This window comes from Leucopleurus acutus (genome assembly GCF_964270905.1).
Source record: "Leucopleurus acutus genome assembly, chromosome: 5".
Classification (NCBI taxonomy): domain Eukaryota; kingdom Metazoa; phylum Chordata; class Mammalia; order Artiodactyla; family Delphinidae; genus Leucopleurus; species Leucopleurus acutus.
The window spans coordinates 79,406,530-79,431,239 of record NC_139147.1 but is presented as its reverse complement, the minus strand read 5'-3'; the positions used below and the strand labels follow the sequence as shown (position 1 = coordinate 79,431,239).

At 39.7% G+C, this 24,710-nt stretch overlaps 1 protein-coding gene across 3 annotated transcripts in view; it reads left to right on the top strand.

The window, feature by feature from the left end:
• LPP (LIM domain containing preferred translocation partner in lipoma) overlaps window positions 1–24,710 on the top strand; it is a 685,690-nt gene that overhangs the window by 328,725 nt on the left and 332,255 nt on the right. For all 3 annotated transcript variants that reach the window (XM_082839405.1, XM_082839407.1, XM_082839406.1), the window contains one exon: window positions 7,203–7,325. In XM_082839405.1, the coding sequence (XP_082695531.1) occupies window positions 7,203–7,325 (123 nt within the window). The remainder of the gene's footprint in view (window positions 1–7,202; window positions 7,326–24,710) is intronic.

The window sequence follows — 24,710 nt, the reverse complement described above, 5'->3', positions numbered from 1 at the left end:
CAGATGTTCGTTGTGTTAGAAATGTACTTAGAGCAGTGGTTCTCAACGTGTGGTCCTCAGACCAGCGGCATCAGTATCACTCGGGAACTTGTTAGAAATGTAAGTTCTCGGGCCCCACCCAAGATTTACAGAATCAGAGACTCTGGAGTGGGATCCAGTAATCTGTGTTTTAACAAGCTCTCCAGGTGGTTCTACACAGGCTGAAGTTTGAGAACTGCTGATGCAGAATTATATGCTTCCCAGTTAATGCCTAGCACTAGCATGTGTTAAGAAGCACAGGTGCCCCATCTAATTGAAGCCCCCAGCAGCTGATTTCTACTTTGACTCAAAATGCTTTGAAAAGTTACATACTCAGTTGACTGACCATGTCAGCCAAAGCATTTATTTTGAGACTGTGATCAAGGTAATGACTGAGTAGCTGTTGTTTATTGAATACTTAAGATGCGAACGATACTTGACATGTATGAACTCATTTAATCTTTACAACTGCATGACAAACTGAGACCCAGAGACCTTAGGTAAATTGCTTAAGGTCACAAAACTGGTAAATGGCAGATCCAGGTTTCAGACCCCCTCCAGTCTGACTCCAGAGCCTTCACTACTACTTTTTTTTTGGGGGGGGGTGCTGCGTTGGGTCTTTGTTGCTGCACGTGGGCTTTCTCTAGTTGCGGCGAGCGGGGGCTACTCTTCGTTGTGGCGCACGGGCTTCTCATTGCGGTGGCTTCTCTTGCTGCGGAGCATGGACTCTAGGCGCGCAGGCTTCAGTAGCTGTGGCTCGCGGGCTCTAGAGCGCAGGCTCAGTAGTTGTGGCACACGGGCATAGTTGCTCCGCGGCATGTGGGATCTTCCTGGACCAGGGGTCGAACCTGTGTCTCCTGCATTGGAGGGTGGATTCTTAACCGCTGCGCCACCAGGCAAGTCCCACCACTACTTTTTTCTTGTTAAGGATGCTTTGGAAGTAGCATTCAATTAAAATGATCACAAAGAAATTCATTGATTATTTTCTCAGCTTCATCAAAGAAAGAAAGATGATGGATAAATGACAGAGACTTAGTTTTGTTGCTTAGAGATAATACAGCTTTTCTGTATCCCTTTTGTTTTTACCAACCAGTATCTTTTTAACATTAATTTAGAAATAAGGGAATAATGAACTTTATTAACCATAAAAGAATACAAAAATGAAGTGAAATTCACACTGTATTATTAATACTGAAATAATACCATTGAAAAGAATATTAACCATAAAAGAATACAAAAATGAAGTGAAATTCACACTGTATTATTAATACTGAAATAATACCATTGAAAAGAAAATCAAAATTGTATGTAAAAGGAATATACTATTTTGTGCCACTTGCCTCCTAGGGTTCCCTAAGATGAGATAGTTTTATATTGCTCAGCTCTCAGGGAGAGCTTCTTTTTTCTCTAATGGACCACAAAGGGAGGTCCAGGCATAGGTAGGGGTTGGGAGTCCCTTAGTGTTACACATAGGGTCTGCCCCGAGGAGTTCCGTGAGCTTTGTGAAATGCAATGTAAATATCACAGATTTAGTACCTCCAACATCAAGTGGTCTCTCTGATTATTTTGAGCAGTCACATGCGGATCTTGGCTCTTCAAATCCCCCTTCTGCGATGTGTCAGTGTGATCGCTTGGCCACCTCAAAGATTCTGGATGTTGTTGAGGATTAGGTCAGTTCATGCGTGTTTGGAGTACGACACTGTGGGTTGGCTCTAATTCTAGGATGTTAACTTCCTAGAGTAGAGGGTGGTTCTTAATTAACTAGACCATGCCCCAGTCCTTCGTGTTCCTTAACCGCCTGAACGAGAACTCTGTCTGTAACAATGCTGATTTGATCGTCAGGTTCCTGATATTTCTTCAGAGCAGAGGACTTTGCAGTTAGTTCTGCTCCCTACCTCAAAAAGGAAATGAATACTTAACAAATAAATTGTCATTATGCTAAGCAGGATCCATGTATTTCCATTTGTTAATAATGGATACTCTCGCCATTTTGCAACCACCAGTGCAATAATCCACGCAGGCAAGAATCGTCTATGGATACTAAAATCATTGGGTGAAAGGTTTGTGATGAGCGGAATATTAGCAGAGTCTCAAAGTGTCGCCTCACACATCACGTATTGATTTAAAAGGGAAGAAGACACTTTTACAGTGAAGAAATCTGGTGGACACTACCTTAACCAGTCGTCAAACTTGTCATCACTAAATGGCCAAATAACATTATGAGCTTCCTGATGTGATGCAATGGAAAGAGCACAGCATCACGCATGGACTTTTCCTGACAAACTTGTGTAATCTGAATCTCGTCATCAGACAAAGCCATATTGTTCAACTTTTTATAAGACACCTGGCCTGAATTCTTTACACAAAGTCAGTTTCATGAAAGGGGAAAATAGGCTGGGGCCTGTTCTAAATTAAAAGAGACTAAAGAGACATGTCACCTCAGTGTATGATCTTTGATTGGATTCTGGATGGAAATTAACAACAATCGATAAAAGGACATTACTGGGACTTCTGGTGAAATGTGAACATGCATGCATCAGATTACTACTGCACCCACATTACATTTCTTGGGTGTGACAATGGTATTGAAAAGTTAGTTCTTAGGATATGTAAGCTGAAGTATATGGAGAGGAAGTTTCTGCAACTTCTTTCAAATAGTTAAAGTACAATAACAAGCAAGCAAATATATTTTTGTTATTAGAAGGGGAGGCAGAATGTTGGCCATTGATAAATCTGGGTGAAGGGTGTGTGGATGGAGTTCATTTTGCTACTTGTTCAACTTTTCTATGAGTTAATTTTTTACATAAGATATTTGGATGTAAAGAGTGAGTAAATAAATAAATACAAATAATGCTCTTTCATGCCTCACTGCTGGCACTCCTTACCTATCACCTGTAGTTAGTGGACTAGCAATGTAACCCAAATGGCCTCACATGCTATGAATTCTGGTTCTGGGCCCTATTTTAAAGTATATTTCTGTGTACTCACAGTGGGAGAGTCATCACCCTGTAATCCTAGTAGTGGCACTAAGGATTATGATTTTCCAAATTATAATAAGCCCTGATTGTGATTTGGTGAGCTTTTATCATATACATATTTATTGAATGCATGAAATTAAGTGTCTTATAGGAAATAATATCCCATGAATGGCTTATTCATGTGAGTTTTATAGCTGTTAATAAGGGGACACAGTCACTGGACACCCTTTGTACCCTACTTCTCACCCTCTCATTCCACCTTCAGATGCCAGCCATTGCCATGGCAACCACCACTGCACAGGTATGACCTAGCAGTACCTGAGGCAGTACAGCCTCAGCTGTAAAACCTTTCTCTCACTCTCTGTCCTGGGACTTTTCTGCTACCTCTGTACTTCTTGGGACAAGCATGAGGGAGTTAATATCCCTGTAGGTGATTCTAAACCAGTAGAGGACTAGAGCCAGAGGATGAACATTCTCTTCTCTCATTCCCTACATGGGAAAATCTGAGGCACGTTTCATGGAGATCCGTAGAGGGCTCCCAGGAAAGTGGAGCCCTAGTTATCCGTATTGGTGACCAGCTCAATTCAGCACCTTTGAATTGGCTTTCCCTCCTCTCCTGCTTAACTTGTCCGGTCCTTCAGTACTGCTTTTTGGGACTGATTCCCAAAATCAGTGACCTGCACACAAGCCTTTGTCTCAGGCTTTGATTTCGGCAGATCCTGGGCTAAGACAATGGAATCTCTCATAATACTTATTGTTGAAGAGCTTAAGAATCATTATTATTATAGTGACCACTTTATAGGAGGCCCTTTGGTATCTGGAAAAAGCATTAGGCCAAGAGTCAGGAGACTCTTCCTTCTTGTTGCTTGGCCTCGGGCAGGTCATTCAACCGTCAGGTGACTAGTAAGGCTGCGGTGACAGGGAGTTAAGGAGAAGACGTGTAGGTAAGTGTGTAGGATTCCATGAGCTGGTTGTAGGACTGTGTCCTGCAGTGCGCAGTGTAAAGTGTTGAGAGTAGCAAGGTAGTTCCCGGATCTAAAGATGCTGTGGTAGCAGATGAAGCGCCAGGGGAAGGGCTGGTGGTGAGACTCGTGCAGGACTTCAGTTGTTTGAACTGAGACGTTAAGTAGAGAATCAGTGGTGAGAAAGAAGCCTATCCTAGTCTATAATGGGGATTGAAATGTAGGAACAAAGTTCTTATCAGAAAGCCAGGTAGGGCGGCAAGGGGGGTCTTGGGTGAAAAATCTCACAGCATTAGGCTGGAACTTGTTCCATGGCATCAACCTAATATGAGAAACTGAAAATGGGGAGTCACCCCAACTCAGAGGGAAGGCAGAATGAGGTCTTACATGCACAGGCTGGTCGGACACTATAATGACTTGTTTCGTTGCATGGCTCAGGGTAATTCTGTGACTTCTGAGGCTCCATGGTATCCCTTTACTCAGGGCATGGGCAGTTGCTGTGCTGTCTGCTACAGTGAAGTACAGATGTTGAAGACCTGATTAAATCCTGTCTCTTTACTGATACCCCAAGGGAATACTTAATGAGTGATGCTCCCTTTAAGAAGAAGAATTAACAATAGCTATATTATTCATATTAATTTATAGTTACTGGTTGCTGTAATTAATGCAATTTATGAAAATCATAATAATTATAGCACTTTACAATTTAAAGAGTGTTTTTCCCATCCATTTTCTTATCTGAGTCTTGTAACATCTCTCTGGCTTCGGTAGGGCAGGTGATGTTCTCCTAGTTTTATAGATGAAGAAACTATGGCCCAGGGAAGAATTTAACTAGACTCCAGTCCACCACCCTTACCAATATTTTGTGCTGTCTATGAGTATATGGGAATACAGTGATCAAATTCATGTTAATAATAATGTTTTATAACTGCATATAAGAGAAACAGGTTCACACAATTCTCAGTTGCCTTCCATAACGCAACTGAGATCCTATCTTTCCTTGTACCAGAATCCATTGCCAGAATGTTCACTTGAATTAAAAATTTTTGGGGGTCTTTTTTTCTCAATAATACCACAGTATTTCATAGTTATTAATACTCAATGAAGTAAAGATGAGATCACCTCTAATAGAGGGATTAGCTCTTTGAAAACATCTGGTCCTAGGGCAGAGACCCACTGGTCTTAGAGGGTTTGGTCAACTGGAAATTCAGACTCTGAGAAGACATAACCAACCTGTCATTCCACTGTTTTCCCATGTCTGGCTGTAGCAAGAGGGCTGAGGAAAGCCTCTCAATTTTCACAAGGATGACTTTCAAATCTGGGCCATATAGCGTGAAATACACAGACACACACAAGTGTGTACACACAGGCATTCTGAGCCTTTTGCTTCCCTTTGCATCCACTGATCCTGCTGTACTTTTAGCTGATTTTACCCAAAAGATGTTTATACGGAAAAGGTTACGGGCTGGACCTATGGCAGAGTCTGCCATTACTTATTCATTTATTTCCTCAAATTATTCATTGAACGCGTTCATGGATTAGGCCCTGAGCAAGATTCTGGGGAAATAACGAGGAAGGAAACAGACGAATTCCTTGCCCTCATGAAGCTTACATTCTCCTGGGGAGTCTGATGATAGACAGACAGATATACATAAAATATAATGTTAGATGGTGATAGATATTACACGAAAAATAAACCAAACAGGGTGAGGGGATAGAGGGCCATAGAGGGGTCATACAAATGCACCCAGAAAGAGAAAACGATGAGAAGGTGGTTTTAGATAATGTGATTAAAGGTACCCATAGTTAAAGAGGGCTCACAAGAACAGATGCCACTGCCTACGGTTTGGCTCCAAGGGGCTGGGCTATAGCTTCATACACCTTGATGTTATCATCGTGCCTGGGATAGATAAGGTCCAGAGGGATTAACTCATGCTGGCTAAATTCACAAGAGACTGACCAATATGCTAGATCCCAATAGAGATGTTTTATGCAGAGAATTAAATAAGGAATAAGAACTCAGGGAAGGTTTTGGGAACAAGCTTCTAAGGGAAAAGAAACTAGTGGTCTTAATTGGAAATACCATTATGCTATCATTGTCTGGTGCATCATATTCATTAAAAAGATAAATTTACCCGGAGAATTGTAAGATTTTAATGCTAGCTTGTCAGGGACCCTAGGTTTTGTTGTCACTGAGGAAACTCTGGTTTCTTGGTTTTTTTCTAAACTCTTCCAGACACTATACTGATATTTAACCTCCTTAGACACGTGCAATAGAGTTAATTCAATTACACTAACTTCCCATTATTTCATTCCTACCGGGCCTTACTGCAGATTCACTTTGGTTTCTTGATGGAGTCTTAAGACACATTCTCATCACATGTCCATGATCGTTATTACATTGTCACCTTAAAAAATTATTTTAACTCACCCTGCTTCCAAATTCTAGGGCGACCTTTACGGTTCCTTGGTATTTCACTCTCTATTTCCGTGCCTTAGGCTCTAGGCAAACCGTTGGCTCGTTTGTCCTAAGCTTACTCCCACTTCCTGGGGACGCCCTTGTGGCGGTGTTATTGCCCTCTGCTCGCTCCACATGGATTCTCAATGCCTGTAGCAGTCGGTGCTCGCGCTAACATGGGACACTGACATATGAAATCCACAGATCCCCCTGTTCATAATCAGCGGTCACTGCCACATGCTTCCTCTGCAGCCCATTGGCCAGGACCCTGAGCGGTCTTATCCTAGTTCACTTTTTAGGGGCATCGCTCGGGGCTTGCCATCTCTCTCTGACACAGACACACCTAGTCTACTGATCTCACACTGATTCCATTCCTCTTCCTGGACTGTAAGTCTCTCCTTGCCTTTTCCTGCTCCAGCTAAAATGTCATCATCCTATACAGTGGTTTCTGAACGTGGAATTTGCATTATGTCCCTAGTTGGATCTGCTCCTTGAGGGCAGGGATGGAGACATTTACTTCCTTTAACTTGGATATTCATCAAAGGGAATATCCTCTAAATATGAGTATGACTTTAGGAAAATCACCTCATATATTTCAGTTTTCTTACCTGTCAAAGAGGGATAATTCTCCAGCCTACCTCACTGAGATTTTATCAAAGCTAAAGGAAATGAGGTGCAGAAAACCTTGGACAGAGTCACAGTATAACTTGAGAAATTTGAACTCAGATTGATATGGATGGAAACTGGAAATTGCCCTTTTTAACATGACTGTGTTGCTTCTCACAGGGAAATCCTGGAGGCAAGACCCTTGAGGAGAGACGCTCGAGCCTGGACGCTGAGATCGACTCATTGACTAGCATCTTGGCCGACCTGGAGTGCAGCTCCCCCTACAAGCCTCGGCCTCCACAGGTAAGAGCTATCTGCAAATAGTCACCACAGATAATCTGCAATTATCTGAAAGAACAAGCTGCTTCTTTTATCCCTTCCATTCTTTTTGGATTTTCTCAGAGTCAACGGTCTAAGTTGTCTTTTTATTTAATATCAACGTGTGTTAGTTAACAGACATTTCTTTCATTGATTTGATTAGTCTTTTCTTTAAAATAACCCAACAGTGTTATACACAAACGTTATAAAATTAAATCTCTTATTCCATTGCCCTGCTCTTTTTCTGGCTTTGTCTAGGTGGATATTTTGTTATACGTTGGTATAATCTTCAGAAATATGGCTTAGCATGACCGTGTTAAACTTAGGGTGAGGGCTACATCTTTTCTAAGAAATTCCTTACGTTGGATATCGAGGCGGCTAGTTTTTTTGCTTGTTGGAAGTAATGCTATGTGGGGCATTTTCGTGTATATTTTCTTTGGAGCTATTTCCCTAACTCAGGTTTTTTTAGAGCGGGATTCTACATTGGGGATTACGAGTGCTTTCTTTACTTTTCTTTCCACGGGTGGTACATAGCTTATACTGGCATCAGCAGTTTGAATATATCAGTTTCTCCCCAATCTTACCAGAATTTGGTGACAGCAATTAATCTTTTTTTTTTTTTTAATGCAAATGGTGCCTTGTTATCAGTTCTTCTTTGTATCCTTTGGCTTCCTTTGGAGCATGGCTGTTCTTCTGCACCTTCACTTATTATCTGCATTTTGGAAGCCGACCTCGCACTGCTTGTGGTCATTCCCTGCCTCCCTCTGGTCTGGAGAAAGTAACGGCAAGTCAATTTCAGGGCTGGTGAGTCCTCAGAAGACAGCCAGCAGGACTCTGCATGCAGATCTTGGACTGGCACTGTTGTCACCGTGTTGTTTGACTCTCGTGGGATGTTTGCTTGACCTACAGCACTCCAGTTCTTCAACAGCAGCCTCTATATTCACAGTGGTTCATTTCACAGATGAAAAGCCAGTCCTGCTTCCCTGCTGTCAGTCATTTCAACACAGAACTTCGTAAGGTGCTTTCCTCTTTAGACATGTTCCCGTTGCCTTTTCTAGACATGGGACTGTCAACAATGGGACTGTCAGCTATGTAGGGGCACAAGGCAAAACACACTAGAGCTCAGCTCTTCCTTAGCTCTCGTTACCCTTGGCTCCACTAGACCTGTCAGTGGTGAAAATTCACTTTATTTCTATAAACACGCGCTGAGCTTCAGGTAGGTAGCATGGGCTGTGGTCTTTTGGGGGAACTGTTAGGAGGTTGAAAGGGAGAAAAATAGGACTGAGTTGTCATCTGTCAGGAGCCTATAATATCCTAAGTTCAACAATGGCAGATATATAGAAGCACAAGGAAAAGAGCGAGATATTCTTTGAAAGGTGGCAACATCTGAGAAGGTTCATCCGAAGATTTGCACGTTCAGCTAAGGGATGGGTGGAACGGTGATGTTGGAAGCAAGAGGGGAGAGAGAGCAGCCTGAGTCACGGGGCAGGAAGGTCCAGGCTGCATTCAGAGAACTGCAAGCAGTGTGATGGCTTCAGACGAGGCCATCGCAAGCTTCAAGTGGACTACATGCCTGGGGGCTTCCTGCTAACAGCCTGTGGACTTGTTTGAATGCCAGATTAAGATTTTGGTCTGTCTTTTATAAATAATGAGGGATAGTTGAAGGTTTTCAAGCAGGGGAAAGCTATGATTCATCCTGAAAAAGGAACACAGGAAATAAGACAAACTCTGAAAAGATGCAAGAGGATGGACCCAGGTCTCAGAAATGTTTTCCAGCAAACTGTAGTTTGATGTTAAGCATGTTTCCAATTCCACTCAAGCAAATACCGCAAGCCCACTTTCTCGGAACAGCAAGGCCACTGACTTTGCCCCTGGACTCATCCATTTCGTGAGTAAATACTTCTATGCCCTCTCTTCCTTTTTAAATAGGAGTTTTGTTTGCTCTTTTTTTTCCCCTTCTGAGTTCTCATACCCTGATATACACTGGGGAGATTCTGCATAGCGGTTTTTGCTTAATATAGCCTTCATCCTTTAAGACTGTGTCTGCACATGCCTCCCGTAAACCACTGCATTTTAATGGGTTTATTCAGTAGCCACATTTTTGTTTGCGCAATCTCGCTGTGCACACACATTCATGATCACTGATATTTGCACAGTGCTTTACTGATTGTAAAATAAAGCACTTTCACATCTATTCACACTTCAGTGAAATACAGATATCTCAATTCTGAGATATAGATGGTGTGCTGATTTTGTGGATGAGGAAACTAAGTTAGGACATGTGACTACAATGTGCGCACAGCTGGACCTTGAATTTAGACCCGTGTTTGATTTTTAAGTTCTAGAACCAGATTGAGGATATCCCTCTGAATGTTTTTCTTTTTATGAGAAAGCCATACTCAAGGGACACTAATCAGTCACATGAGTAGCAGTGTCCCTTGAGTATGGCTTTCTCATAAAAAGAAAAATATTCAAAGGGTAAAAAAAAATTAGGGCGGAGGGGCAATGCAGGAGTGGGGAGTGAAAGGTACAAGCTGTTGGATATAAGATAGGCTCAAGGATATATTGTACAACACAGGGAATATAGCTAATATTTTGTAATAACTGTAAATGGAAAATTACCTTTAGAAATTGTATAAAAATTTAAAAAATTAATAGTGATAACTCTTGAGTAGAACAGGTTGAGAATTCCACTTTTCAGCTGCCTGTTCCATTCAGAAATTAAAGAGTGATCCCTTCTAACTTCTTTATTATTCTAATTTAGGAAAGCAAGAGTTAATTGGGAGGAGCAGCTCATTCTTCTGAATTATCTTTACTCTGGTGGAACTGAATTAGATGTGTTAGTATTTATTGGTTAATATAATTATATGCTGTGAGAACAGTAATCACACACTTAAAATATTAAAAGTATGTGCTAAGAGAAGATGATGTCCGCAGTAGACTGTGTTGTGTCGTAATCAAAAGGTACTTGAAAAGTCCTGGAAATGTAGACTGTTGCTGCCCAATTTTGATGTTTCCATTTTTGATCCAAAGCAAACTGCAAAACCTGTTGAATCACCTGACCACTTAAAGTAGGCTAGCAGGTCTGTGATTTCTCATTATTCAAGCATGTGTTGTGTGCTTTTCCCGAACCCACCTCTGAATCACCTTTGCAAGGCTGCTTTGACTCATGGATTGAGCAGAAAAGGATCATATGGGTAGAATGTTTGTACAGTAAGTGGTCCAAAGTTGCTCTATTCACATAACAACTTTGAAAAATATCTGAGCTCTTGAAAATAGATTTTTATGGGGCTTTTTCTTCCTTTTTCGAAAGGGGCAATTTCCACTCTCAGATGTCCCAAGTTTATTTCTGTTCGCTTATTTATCCATATTTTTATTTGGGAAATACGGCTTCAGTCCACATTTTCATTCATTCAGCTAACATTTATTGAGATCCCACTGTGGATTAGGCATTGGAAATGTAGAGGCTAGTGTGTCAGCATGTTCTTGATCTAGAGTAATCCGTAGTCTTACGGAAGAGACAAATGCATAAACAATTCAGAGGGACACAAAAGAAGGGCTTTGTTGGATGTGCGACTTTAAGTTACTGTGTGACTCACCAGATGTTGAAATTGTTGGGAAATCAAAGATAGGAATATCAACATTATATTTTATACTTTTCTAGGGAAGTGTCAGGGAGGACTGCACAGAGCAGGTAGAATTTGAGTTCCCTTGGCTGCATATGTCATGGGAAAGGCATGGGATTCAAATGAGAGAATAACAGGAATGAGAAAGTCAAGCAATTTGAAAGTGAATGCCTTGTTGGAAGAATAAGGTAGTTCAATTATGATATAGGGTATGTGGAATACAAAGTGAATGGCAGATGAAATCACAGGCACCAATTTAATACCTAAGTAGCCTTGATGCCCAAGGACTCTCTCAGTAAAAGGAGAAATTTTGGGGGCAGGGGCAGGTAGCAACAGTGTTTCTGAAGACAGAGGGTTTGGAGGGTAACACCTTCAGCAAGTTTTACAGAAGATATAAATTGTACATCTGTGCCAGCCACTGCCCAGAGTAATGCAATTAAACTACCTTAGTGTTTAGCAATAAAATTTCTGATCATTTAAAAATGTGTGTATTAGGGAGTGGTTTTAGAAAAACAGGTGTGAGAAGCTTGGAAGTGGTTGTGGGGTGAATTGCAGACTCAGTATGATCTGAGAGTATCACAGCTTAGAGGTCATGTAGCCAAACTCTTTACAGAAGGAAAGTTTTTGTCTAGAGAGGGAAAGAGCATTGCTCAGGGAGGCTCAGTTAGAGGTAGGATGAATGATTTTTTTCTGTTTTGCTTGAACCATGATGTAATGGTTCCCTGTGGATGCTAAGGGCAACCAAGGGACACCTTGGTTCCCTTTAGCATTTCAATTAGTTTATTCCAAAATATCTCTCTTTTGTGGTACTTTCCTTAAAATATAGCTTGGAAACATAAAGGAGTAAACAGATCAAAAACATAAAGATAAACAGAAAATTTATGATAGTACAGTGTCTTTGAATTAGTATGTGTCTAGATCCCACCCATCTGGCTTTCTACTGTGAATAAAAGTACAGCTTAGACTCTTGGGCAGAGCCACACGGGGTCACATTGACATTCTCTTGATTTCTTAGAAGACAAAGGATAAATCCACGGACTTAACGATTTTCTTTCCCTTCTCTTGACAAAAACAGGCCTAGAGTGCTGGCCTTCGAATTCCTACTACAAAGCTGCCTTTTCTTCCCTGCAGTGAGTTTAGTAGGGTTGGAGCTGGTACCTAGGTGACTTGGAAGAACTTTCAGATATTGTATATTAATTGTAACTGGGGATTTAGTATTTTTGAATCAAATTTCTTTGGAATTGAAATTTCACTATCCTCATTTAGACTAGTATGAAAAAAATTGGAGAGATTCCAGGGATAAGAATAGGGTTGGACCTAGTTTGATAGTCTAGGCTCCCAAGTTTGCCAATAAAAAGAGCACTATCTTCTCAATTCCCTGTGATCACCTCTCGAAAAGGAGCTCCAGCTGTGTGAATTCTCCACATCACCAGTCTTAGCTTCCTTTTCTATATTTCTCAAATGGGCACGGTAGCTACAGTTTTTCCCCTTTTGCAGAGATGCCATGTTGTTCTAGAGTTACAAGAAATAAGATGTTGGCTTTGAACAACAGTCCACTCAATCCTTCCCATTTTTGTTTTGGGATTGCTAGCTTGTGTCTGGAGCTTACTTTGAAGCTTCAGGTCTTTGAAGGTTTGAGGTTTATCCTTTCTGAATGCTGGTTGCGCTATCAATGATCTATTTATCTTTCTCATTCAAAGCACTTTAAAAGTATTGTAATTTCTTAGTCTATTTGGAAACTGAGTACATACATGCTGTTTGATCGCATGGACACATCTCGAATTGAAATTCCAGTGCTGCCACACTGAGTCCCTTTCATGGAGCAATAATCCATGAGGCAACCTAAGAAATTATTTCAGTTGTGTCTGTGTTGCATGGAAGGCTTTTTATTTGGAATTCATGTGGCCTGAGGGCTTGCAGACAGCATAATCAGGGTGGAGTCTTATGGTGCCATGGATCTTCTGTTCTCTTATGCTCCATGTTCTAGCTTGCAAAAGCCATGAGCAGCTGCAGGGGAGATTAATTAGGAATTAAATTTTTAATATTCCATATTACTCGTTGCAACCCAAACATGTAGGCTACTGGGAGATGAAGGCTGCAACATGCTGATACTGTGTGGTACGATGTAGACTATCCCTGCAGACTGGGACTTTGCTGCTGCTTTTTTGGCTTCTTGGGAATGGAGATAGGAACTGGGTATTATACTGTTGAAAAAGAGAAAAGGTGTAGATAGTGTCATTTTCTCTTCCCATATTCAACTGGGACAAAATGAGGTGCATACTGTGATTTGCTTAAGAAAGAAAAACAGATTTGTCTATGTGTCTGTACTGTCTGCTTACTAAGTAGTTTTCTCTGAGAGCTAGGGTCAAAGTCGAAATATAGTAGAAGCCTCATATATGATACCAAATGGAGTCCAATAAAATAAGAGAGGCAAAAATACCATTTTAAAAGAACAGGGGATCTAATTCTTTGCGGTGCCCATATTTAGAAGATCTGGGTTATTTTGAATTAGTCTCTACCTGCCAGGAAGCCTCAACATTAAGTAACAATGAGGTCGAGGTGGTGGAGCCCTTAGCTGACTCAGAGTTGCATGCCATGAGTTTGATGATGGGCAATTGATTTTTAGATTGTATATAACTGCATCTCAATAACATGTATACCTCCTTCTCCTCTTTAAGAGGGTGACGTTTGTGTTTGTGCCTTATGTGACAAGCATAATAAAGTTAACATCTAATCTTGTTTTGAGCACCATGAAAATGTAACATTTTCAGAGTGGAACTTTAGGCTGAAGATCTACCTTGAATTGAACCTCTACAAAACTTTTGCCCCCAAATGCCCATTTTACTTGTCCCAATGTAAGGGTGTGCTCTGAGTATGTGGTGTAGGCTAGCTCCCAGCAGTGAAATAGGAGGAAGGTAAGCAAGGCAGCTGCTGCTGAGAGTACCCAGGAGAAGCCAGCTCTGCTGGAGCCTAGGGCAGGGAGGGGGGAGTCTTCTATGGTACCCTGGCCATGGTCCCTGGGGTAACCTTTAGCTGTGATACGTTTGCAAGACCTTGGCTCAGAGATGATTGTGTTTCATTACACTTAGTCACTCCATCCAGGCATTGGTTTCAAAAGAAACTCACAAAGATGCCTGTTGAGCTTCTCCATTTTACAACAGCATCTTAGTGGAAATAATTAGCCTTATGTCCATGCAGACGCACACATCACATTTGCAGAATTAAAGAGCTTTCTTGTCAGGGCTGGTTTTCTTATTTCTGTCGTCCTCTCCCACTGTTTAAATATCTATTTTGGTAGCAGCCTTGGTCTCAAACCCCATGGTTCCCTTTATTCCCTTCTTCTTCTTTGTTTTTTTTTTTAATTTAAAAGCAAATAAACAACAAAATACAAATCCAGCTATATTTTTTACTTGAGATGATTAGATTTTACCATGGCAAATACATGGGAATATTGTGTTTTAAGAGTAAAAGCCGGATCTCAGATAAGATATTGTCACTGTTTTGTGCATTTTGACATCCATTTCCTTATATGCCAAACTAAAGTATAATGATGATAACGATGGCCTCTCTAGACAGAAGGTTGGAGGTGGTTAGTAACCAATCCTACATGTCACCATTTGTCATGGTGAGTAACTGGTCTGTCCTCTCCACAAAATACCACATTGGAGTATAACTGCTAAGTTTCCTTTCACACTGTGCAAGAATTACCAGGAAAGTTATACATCGCCTTTCAGTGAATATATCAACTACAAATATGAAAGTTTAATTTGTTATGTTTCATAGTTTGAACATACATATTCCCAGTTTACATAAAACTACAAACGGGAATTTTATTGAAATAAAAGGTACAAATTGGGCACTTACTGCTGTTGAGCCAGTAAGTATAATTTTCATCTGTAAGTACAGACAGGGCCACTTGTGAATTTTAGAATTTGCCTCTCTGTGAATTTGACCTCTCTGAGGTCCCGGGCCCTCACCCAAACATGCACCTGATCTGTGCTGTCATGTTGGGGTTCAAGACCACAGAATAGAACTGGATTATGTTTTGTTGTTCTAAATCACAAATTACTCAAATATAAAGTAAAAATTTAATAATTGTACCTCACAGAGTATACCTGATAGAGACAGTATTAAAGTGTATAATGCCTTAAGCTTGAACAGTAAAAATATAATTGTGTTAAATACCAGAGTATGAAGTCCTTGAGGCAAGATTATCTTTTCGTTTCCTGGCAAACAAGAGACATACAAATTCATATGTGCTGAATAAATAAGTAAATATTGTCATCAAATCCAATAATGATGTAAAGATTCACACCCTAGAAATCTGCTAGAGAACCCACTCCGGAACTGATATCGAGTTAGTATATGACATAGTTATAACTGCTTTCTGATTTTGCCATAATTAACAGGTATTTGCACCAATAAAAAAATAGTACAGCTGAGGCAAATGAGTTTTATAAGGACAACTTAATGGTAGCTGCTGAATCAGCTAAAATGTCTACCTTTACCCCTGCACTGCCTTATATCACTTGAAGGCAATGCACTTGGTTGAAAAGATGATATTATTTGGGGTTAAAATTCAATACTATAACTATTCTCTTATTATTGGGTTGATATAAAAATAAATATCAAGTTCTTTTCTGCATCCTCTAAGGAACTGCTGAAAAGAGAAGACCTTCATGTTACTCAGTGTTGCCTAAAACAAGGATCAACACAATCAATTCTTTGAATTCAATGATAGGAGACAAAAAGTTACCTGACTGATGAGCTGATATATGCTTCCTTTTTCTCAGAAAAAAAGCAAAAGTCTGCAGAATTATCATATGACTTTTGCTTGAGACCCTATGATTCATCTTCTTCCTTACCACATTATTTCTGATACCTCCTGACATGATATTTGAAATGATATAAGTGTATGCCAATTATAAGCTCTTTCACAACTAATTAATTGCCTTAACCTAACTTGTGCTTTTTAAGTGGAAATAAACTTTCTATCTGTATGTCCCTGTGAACATCCTTAAAAATATGTAAACTTCATACTTATTTTAAAGAGATAATTTAATTCTAAATGGATTCTTTGCTTATATTGATGGTAAACAGTGGATCCATTAAAGTAACATATTCTGCTTGTGTAAGTAAAATAAAAGAATTAAAGTGGGCTAAAGAGATAGAATATTTATTTGTTCCTTTTAAGAAATGTGGTGTTTCAGAAAGCTTGAAGTACTAGTAGTGAGACATGTAAGCCTGTTACCCGAATCATTTGTAAATTGTCTTGAACTGTTTTGAATTCCATCTTGATATTGTACTACTTATATGAAAATAGTGGAAATTGTTATTTCTCAGGTACTGCTAGAGGTGTAGTAAGGAGTCTCCTTGGCTCTCTCTGCCACCCAACCTACACAGAGTGCTGTTTTATTTCCTAAATGGCCGATGTTAAATTGATCCTTACCAAGGCAGTCAAAGCCAGGGAACAGATTTTACAAATAGCATCCTGCATGACATAGTGCTCTATGTAATCCTAACTGTAGGGCTCCTTTTCTCATCAGCCAGCCTAGCATAGCTAAAAATTACGTTGCTTTACTTCATTTATAGGGAAGTCTACTTGTAGATGAGACCTCACAACCAGCGCATGGAGAAAAAAAAGAGGGAGGTTCAGGGTGGTGTGCTGGCAGCTGCGTTAGAACAAGTTTCCTGGAGTACCTTCTGAAGGAAAGGTGTGAATGGAGGTGCATCATTCAGCCATCACCTCTCCACCACACTGCATCATATCAATGGAAAAAAGAGAAAGAAACTATAAAATTTATGACCAAAAATGTGAGAATTCCCTGGTGGTCCAGTGGTTAGGACTCTTTGCTTCCACTGCAGGGGGGCACAGGTTTGATCCCTGGTTGGGGAACTAAGATCCCACATGCTGTGAGGGGGCCAATAAATAAATAAATATCCATTCTGAAAAAAAAAGAAAAGAAAATCTTCTTGGAAACCTGCCATTTATGTGCTGCTGCTGTCTCTGCCTCAAGTTGCTTAGTGGGCACGTCTGCCCTTAATTTATTTAAAAAAAAAAAAAAAAAGCAAAAACCAAGAAACAAAAATATGAGGAAAAGACAGAAATGTAGCTTAAAAACTGGGACTAGTAAAGGGTGGCTTTTTGAAAAGGGAAATGTGATTTGAGAAGGTGGCCATTGTGTATGTTTTACTAAGAGCTCTCTTATTCATTGATTGGTTTGTTCACTCATTTATTTAGTTTTTTCTTTTGTTCACTGATTATAACTGAACATAAAATCTCTGTTGAATTGTTGAGTGATGTTAAAGAAGACCCAAATAGGTGGAGAGGTATTCGGGTTCTTTGCTTGGAAGATACAATATGGTTAAGGTGGCAAGATCCCCAAATTGATCTGCAGATTTAATTCCTGTCAGAATTTTCCAGTTTTCTTCTTTGTAGAGGTAGGCAGGTGAAATATAAAATTCATATGGAAATTCAAGGGACCCAGAATAGCCAAAACAATTTTGAAGAGAAAAAAATGCAGAGGTTTACCCCATTTCAAAACTTAATACAAAGCTACAGGAATCAAGCAGTGTGGTACTGGCATAAAGTATACATATAAGATGATGGAATGGAATTGAGAGTCCAGAAATAAACCATTACATTTATAGCAATTGATTTTTGACAGGGATACGAAGATATTCAATGGGGAAAGAACAGTTTTTCAACAAATAATGCTGGGACAACTGGATATCCACATGTGAAAGAATGAAGTTGGACACCTCCCTCATATCATATACAAAAATTAACTTAAGGTGGATCAAAGACATAAATATCAGGAGTAAAGCTATAAAACTCTTAGAGGAAAACATAGGAGCAATCTTCATGACCTTGGATTAGTCAGTGATACCAAAAGTACAAACGGCTAAAAAATTTTTGATAAATTAGACTTTTTCAAAATTAAACACTTTTGTGCTTCAAAGGACACCATCAAGGAAGTGAATAAACAACCCATGGACTGGGAGAATTCATTTGCAAGTCATATATTTGATAAGAGATTTGTATCTAGAATATATTAAGACTCTTAACAACTCACTAAGAAGACAAATAATCCAATTAAAAAATGGACAGAGGATCTTAATAGGCATTTCTCCAAAGATATACAAGAAGCTAATATGCATAGGAAAAGATGCTTGACATTATTAGTCATCCAGGAAATAATCAAATCAAAACTACAATGAGATACCACTTTACCCACACTAAGATGGTTATAATACAAAAGACAGACAGTAACACATGTTGGCAATAATGTAGTGAAATTGGAATTGTCATGTGTTGCTGGTTGATTGTAAAATGGTACAGCCACTTTAGAAAAAGTCTAGCAGTTCCTCAAAAGATTAGACATAGAGTTATCATGTGATCAAGCAACTGTATTCCTAATTATATATCCAAAAGGATTAAAACATATCCACACAAAAACCTGTCAATGAATGTGCATAGCAGCATTATTCATAATAGCCAGAAAGTGGAAACAACCTAAACATCCATCCTTCGAAGAATGAATAACAAAATGTAGTATGTCCATAAAATTGAATGTTATTTAATCGTAAGTTAAATACTGATACGTGCTATAACATATATGAATCTTGAAAATTATGCTGTATGAAAGAAGCCAGACACAAAAAACTTCATGTAGCATGATTCTATTTATACGAATAGGCTAATATATATATATATATATATATATATATATATATATATATATAGAAAGATTGGTGGCCACCAGTGACTGAGGAGTGGGGAGAATAGGGAGTGACTACCAGTGGGGACAATAGTTATTTTGGGAATGATCAAAATAGTCTGGAATTAGATAGTGATATAAATATATTAAGGAACACTGTACATTTTTGAAGAGTGGATTTAGTGGTATGTAAATTATATCTCACTTAAAAGTTTAACAAATAAAGCTCTATATCGAGCAGTGTGCCTGGAATACATAGATAAAATTGTGCATGGCCTCCGCCTTAAAGAAGCTCACAGTCTATTGGGAGAATACAGACCTGACAATTACAGCACAGAGTATACATCCTAAGAAAGAAGCACATATAGAATGCTTCTGGAAGAGGAAGAGGTAGAACTCAGCCTGGATGTTGTGGAAGCTGTCTGTGCTTTCCATCCTTACTTGGATGGGAATCTCTGCAGATAGGAACAGACTTCTATGCAGCTCCAGAGAGCAGAACAAAACCTAATATTTAGAGGCCAAGAAAGGGAATCGGCAATACAGTATAAGGACAGTACCTTTCTACCAATAAGGACAGTTGAAGTTCAATGCAGGCTGCCTCAGAAAATGGCAAGTTTGCCTTCATTGGAGCTGGTTGAAATGATACTCTGGCATTTGCCAAGTGAGTTATTTAAACTCTCTAAAACCTCGGTTATTAACCTGAGTTAATAATACAGCTCAGAGTTTACATGAGGACCACGTGAAATAATGGGTGTGTGTATAATGTGTGGATATGCTATCTAGCACTTAATGACACTGTTATTACTGTCGCTCTCACCACCATCATCATTATCAAATGAATTTTGGCAATAATGCTGGGAAAAGAATTCAGGCAACAGATGGGAGAATTGATTTGAATGATGCTAAGATTTTGTGGTACTCTCATTCTTGGTCACAGGGTTTGGAGTTTTCTGTTCCCTGATATAAAACTTGGAAGGAAAGACAGACCTTGGTCCTATTCCAGGCCCCCAAATTGACTGTTTCTGTGTCTAAGACAAACTACTCAGCCTCAATAATGGTTTTGTGCTGTTTGCTATAATAGCTAGTATGGATGTGTGATTTTTAAAGAACTGTTACTGACAAGAACCTTCAATGACCTTGGAAGATAGTCTTTACGAATATCAATAGAACTCGGATGAACACTGAGAAGGGCTATAGGTGAAACAGTGTGAGGGTGAAGCAGAAAGAGACTACTTCCTCAGCCTTGCAAAAACACGTCATCTCTTAAAAACAAGTTGGACAACTTGGTTAGACCTCTGGAAACAATTATTTAAGATGTCTTACAAGGTCCAGAATTTCCATGACTGGCCAAGGTATCACTACCTCTCTTTGGGTCTGTTTCAATATCTGTAAACTGGACTTGAGGAATGAGATGATCTCTCATGGTGTTTTTAGCTTTGAGTTGGTATGGCTTTTGCCCTGTATAAAAGAAAAAATATGTATATATTGATTTTTCTTTCTGTCCTTTTATTATTTCACTAGAGAAGATTTTTCTGTACGACTGGTTTGAAGTTTATGGGAGTCATTATGTGCAACCAGAGGAAAGTGTCTGCAACTTGAAGGGCCAAGTTCATGTTTTTCAAGATAATGTGAACCCAGATTCATGGTGTTCAGGATGATTTGGAACCAACCTCATAGAATTCAAGATTATTGAAAGTGCTGTGTATATTGTAGTGATTAAAATCATAGATTCTTGGACCAGACTGCCTTGAGTTCAAATCCCAGCTCTACCATTTTCTGTGTGACCTGCGATCAGCCAGTTAAGCTTTTTGTACCTCAGTTTTTTCATCTCTGTAATGAAGATAGTTATAGTATCCACCTCACAGGATTGTAATGAGGAATAAATGAGTTACCATGTGTAAAGCACTTAAAGCAGTGTTTGGTATATAGTTAGCACCATTTGCAGTAGCAGATCTTATTATTGGGAATTAAATGCTAATGCCTATTTTAAAATTGTCCAAGTTGTTGCTTTTATGTAAAAAAAAAGATTGATTTATAAATTTGGTCTGTAATCACGATACAACTCTGAACACATTATCTATCTTACATATAGCGGAAATCGTTCTTACAATATGCCAAAGAGTGTGGGTCTAGCTGTTCCTCAGCTTCTGTCCAGTTCTTTTGGTTATTTTAGTGGCTTCTAATGCATGGATTCTAAAGCCAATGCTAGAGCAAATAACCTTTCATCTGACATATGCATGAATCATCAACATCTATTTCTGTGGATTATAGGGTAATCCCTCTGATAACCAAATAAGGTTCACTTTAAAAACAAAAATCATGGGCTTCCCTGGTGGCGCAGTGGTTGAGAGTCAGCCTGCCGATGCAGGGGACATAGGTTCATGCCCCAGTCCGGGAGAATCCCACATGCCGCAGAGTGGCTGGGCCCGTGAGCCATGGCCGCTGAGCCTGCGCGTCCGGAGCCTGTGCTCCGCAACGGGAGAGGCCACAACAGTGAGAGGCCCGCGTACCGCAAAAAACAACAAAAATCATGATTCATAGATTATGATCTTGTCACAATTTAATAAGCCTAATATTGGACTATTAGAACAGTTTATTCTCATTGTGTATCACCTGCACAGAGACTAAAGCGTGGACAGCTGTGGTCAAGTTACTCTTCTTCTGGATGCCCTGGCAGGTTTGTCGAGAAGAGTGCTGGCCTCCACTCTCTGAATTTCTGTTGCAGTAGATCTGCAGTGATTCTCAAGAGTTCGTATTTCTAAGAAGTTCCCAGATGGTGCTGATGTTGGGACCATACTTTGAGAACCCTTTAAAGCAAACATTGATTTGTCAGTCAAATGTTTTATAAGCAGCATCCTTTCCCTCCTTTGTCTCACCTCTACAGCTGTACTCTCCGAAGGCTCTCTCTAGTGTCAGTAGTGGACACTAGCCTAATGTCTTCATTTTCTAGAGGAGGAAACCCAAACTCAGAAGTATTTCCCCCTGGTTACACAGTAAATTGACAGAATCTGGAAGATTTTTGTTTTTAATTGAGAATGATTTGCATCTCTAATTCTTAGACTAAGCATTTAGATTTAGAAAACTAGCATTCCAATTCCAGCTCTGCCATGTTAGGAAGTATGAATTTTAGTTGCTTTATCTCTCTGAACCTCATTTTCTTCATCCACGATATGAATACCTCCTCTGCTTACCATATATGGTTTTGTGAGAAGTAAATGACATACTGTGCATTAAAGCGCTTTGTAAATTATGAAGTGCTATACAAATATTTTTCAAACTCATTCCAGTTTTCAGATGCAATATCATGTTAAACATAATATATTTTATGATAGGCACATCATTCTCTCACTCATCTAGGGTAAATGTTGACATTTGTAACAGATTTTGGGAGGAAGTAGTACATTATAAACCTGTCACCTTTTGCATAGAATTTTTTTCATTTCCTTCCAACATTGATTTCTCTGCTAATCTGCTTTTAAAACTAAGCAATTAGAAATTGTCATTTAGCTATTTATGCATCTGAATACTTACATATATGTGAGATGTTGTCATACACATATGCATGTACTATGAATTTTTCTCCTAGTATCCTTTTATATAAGATACCTGCAAGTCACATTTATTAAGAATGAAATACGTGAATTGCTATTTTGCTTGAAATGAATCTTTTTTTTTTTTTTTTTTTTTTTGCATTTGCGTTGGAAACAGAACTGAATTGAGCTAACAGAAATGGATTCTGCTCCCAGTTCTGCAATTAACAGGTTGTGTAAAGTCAGTCAATTCCTCTGTCTAAGGCTCAGGTCCCCATTTGTAAATGAGGCCAGATCTTACTCATTCCTTCCACTCATAGTGTCTATGGTATTAGAGTTATAAGGTAGCTTTTAAATGATACTTATCACCTTCTTGAGAAACTCTGAACAGAGTGTCCACATTGACCTGGATCTATTCTAATAGTATATTTTCCTTTTCATGCCTCAGGCCTAACTGCTGTTTGCATTTCATATGATGCAATATAACTCCACCATCCCTTTCCTTCAGGGTCTGACTGGGTTTCCTAGGGCTGTGATTCTGTTGGTATGATTGAAAATGTAACAAGACTGTGTCTTGTTTTGGATCCCCTGAGATAGAGACGCTGGGTGGTGTGGGTGGAGACATGGCTTTCATGTTTTTAGTGAGTTTTTCCCTTCAGTGACATTCAGAGGATCTCCCTTATTATTAATGCATAGTAAAAAGTATTAGTTCCCTATTGCTGTGCAACAGATTGCTTAAAAATCTAGCAGCTTAAAAACAGCACACACTCTCACATTGTTTTTGTGGGCCAGGAATCTGGACACAGCTTAGTTGGACCATCAGTTCACAGTCTCTCCCAAGTCTGCAATAAGTGTATTGGCCCCAGAGTCTACAGTCTCATCTGAAGGCTCGATTGGGGAATGATCTGCTTCCAAGCCCAGCTGGTTGTTGTCAATGGTTCAGTTTCTCCTGGGTTGTTGAACTGAGAGCCTTAGTTTCTAGCTGGCTGTTGGCTGGGGACTGCTCTCAGCTCCTGGTCATGTGCAGCTCTCCAACACGGCAGCTCGTTACATCAAAGCATGGAATCTGAGATGGCAAAAGGTAGAGGCTGCTCACCAGATATAAGTCATAATCATGTGAAACCTAATTGTGAAAGTGATATCCCATCACATATACCACATTCTGCTGGTTAGAAGTAAGTGACTGGGATCAGACCACACTCAGAGTGAGGAGATTATGCAAGGCTGTGAATACCAGGAGGCAGGGATCACTAGGGGCCATCCTAGAAACCTGCCTACCATAGGAGAGGGTGAAGTAAGACTTCTTGTGCACAGGGATTTAACACAAACGTGAATTTGCTTGTGGAATCTGGTGGATGTGTGAGTCAAGGACAGAGGAGGCAGGTAGGATATCAAGAGAAGAATCCAATCTGGAAGGAATAAGAGGTAATGAAAGGCTCTAACAGGTGTTGGAGGATTTCTACTCTCTGAGAATATTCGAGCTGTGTGGGGTTTTAGAGGTCTTTTGATCTAAACACTTCATTTTCTCAAGGACTCCAAGGCTCATAGAGGGCCTTGCTCAGGCCACAGGGGTTGTAACTGAGCCAATAGTTGGATCAAGTCTTCAAACCTCTTTGTCCAGATTGTCAGCATGATATAATGCAAACAGCTCTGGATTTGGGGTAAAAAGATGTGGCTTCATGATTTTTCATTTGCCTCTGAGTAGCTGTGTGACCTTGATTGATTTACTTTCTTAAGACATGGTTACTCAATTGGTAACATGGAGCTGTCATTTGTCATGTATACTTACTTATGTGTGATGAACACATTGACTCTTGTTTGTGAAAATTCCTTATAACCTATAACAGCCTTTTAGAAAAAAACTATGTTTTTGTTGAAACAAATGATGTGCATAAAACAAACACCCCCTTTCCCCAGAAGGGGTGAATATCAGTTCATAAAAATACAGATAATTTTATCTATTTCTAGATCTGCATCAGTCATCTATTGGTACATGATAAACTACCCCAAACATAGTATTGTTTATTTTGCTCACAAATCTATAATTTTGGTACTGCTCCATGAGGATTGTTTATCTCTGTTCTGTGAAATATGGCTGGGTGGCTTGACTTGGGGGTGGAACATTCACTTTCAAGATATGTGACTATTGGTTGTCAGGTTGGTGCTGGGAGCTTGGCTAGAGCTGTGCATCAGGGATCATGGTTTCTCCCCATGTGGATACCTCCACACACTACTTGGGCTTCCTTATAACATGGTGGTTGAGTTCCGAGAGTGAATATCCCAAGAGAACAAGGTGGAAGTGCATGCATTTTTATGACCTAGTTTTAGAAGTCACGTATAGTGTCACTTCCACTGTACACTGTTGGTTAAGATAGATAGTCACAAAGACTCACCAAGGGCAAGGGACATAGACTCCACCTTTTTTTTTTTTCCCCCGTACGTGGGCCTCTCACTGTTGCGGCCTCTCCCGTTGCGGAGCACAGGCTCCGGACG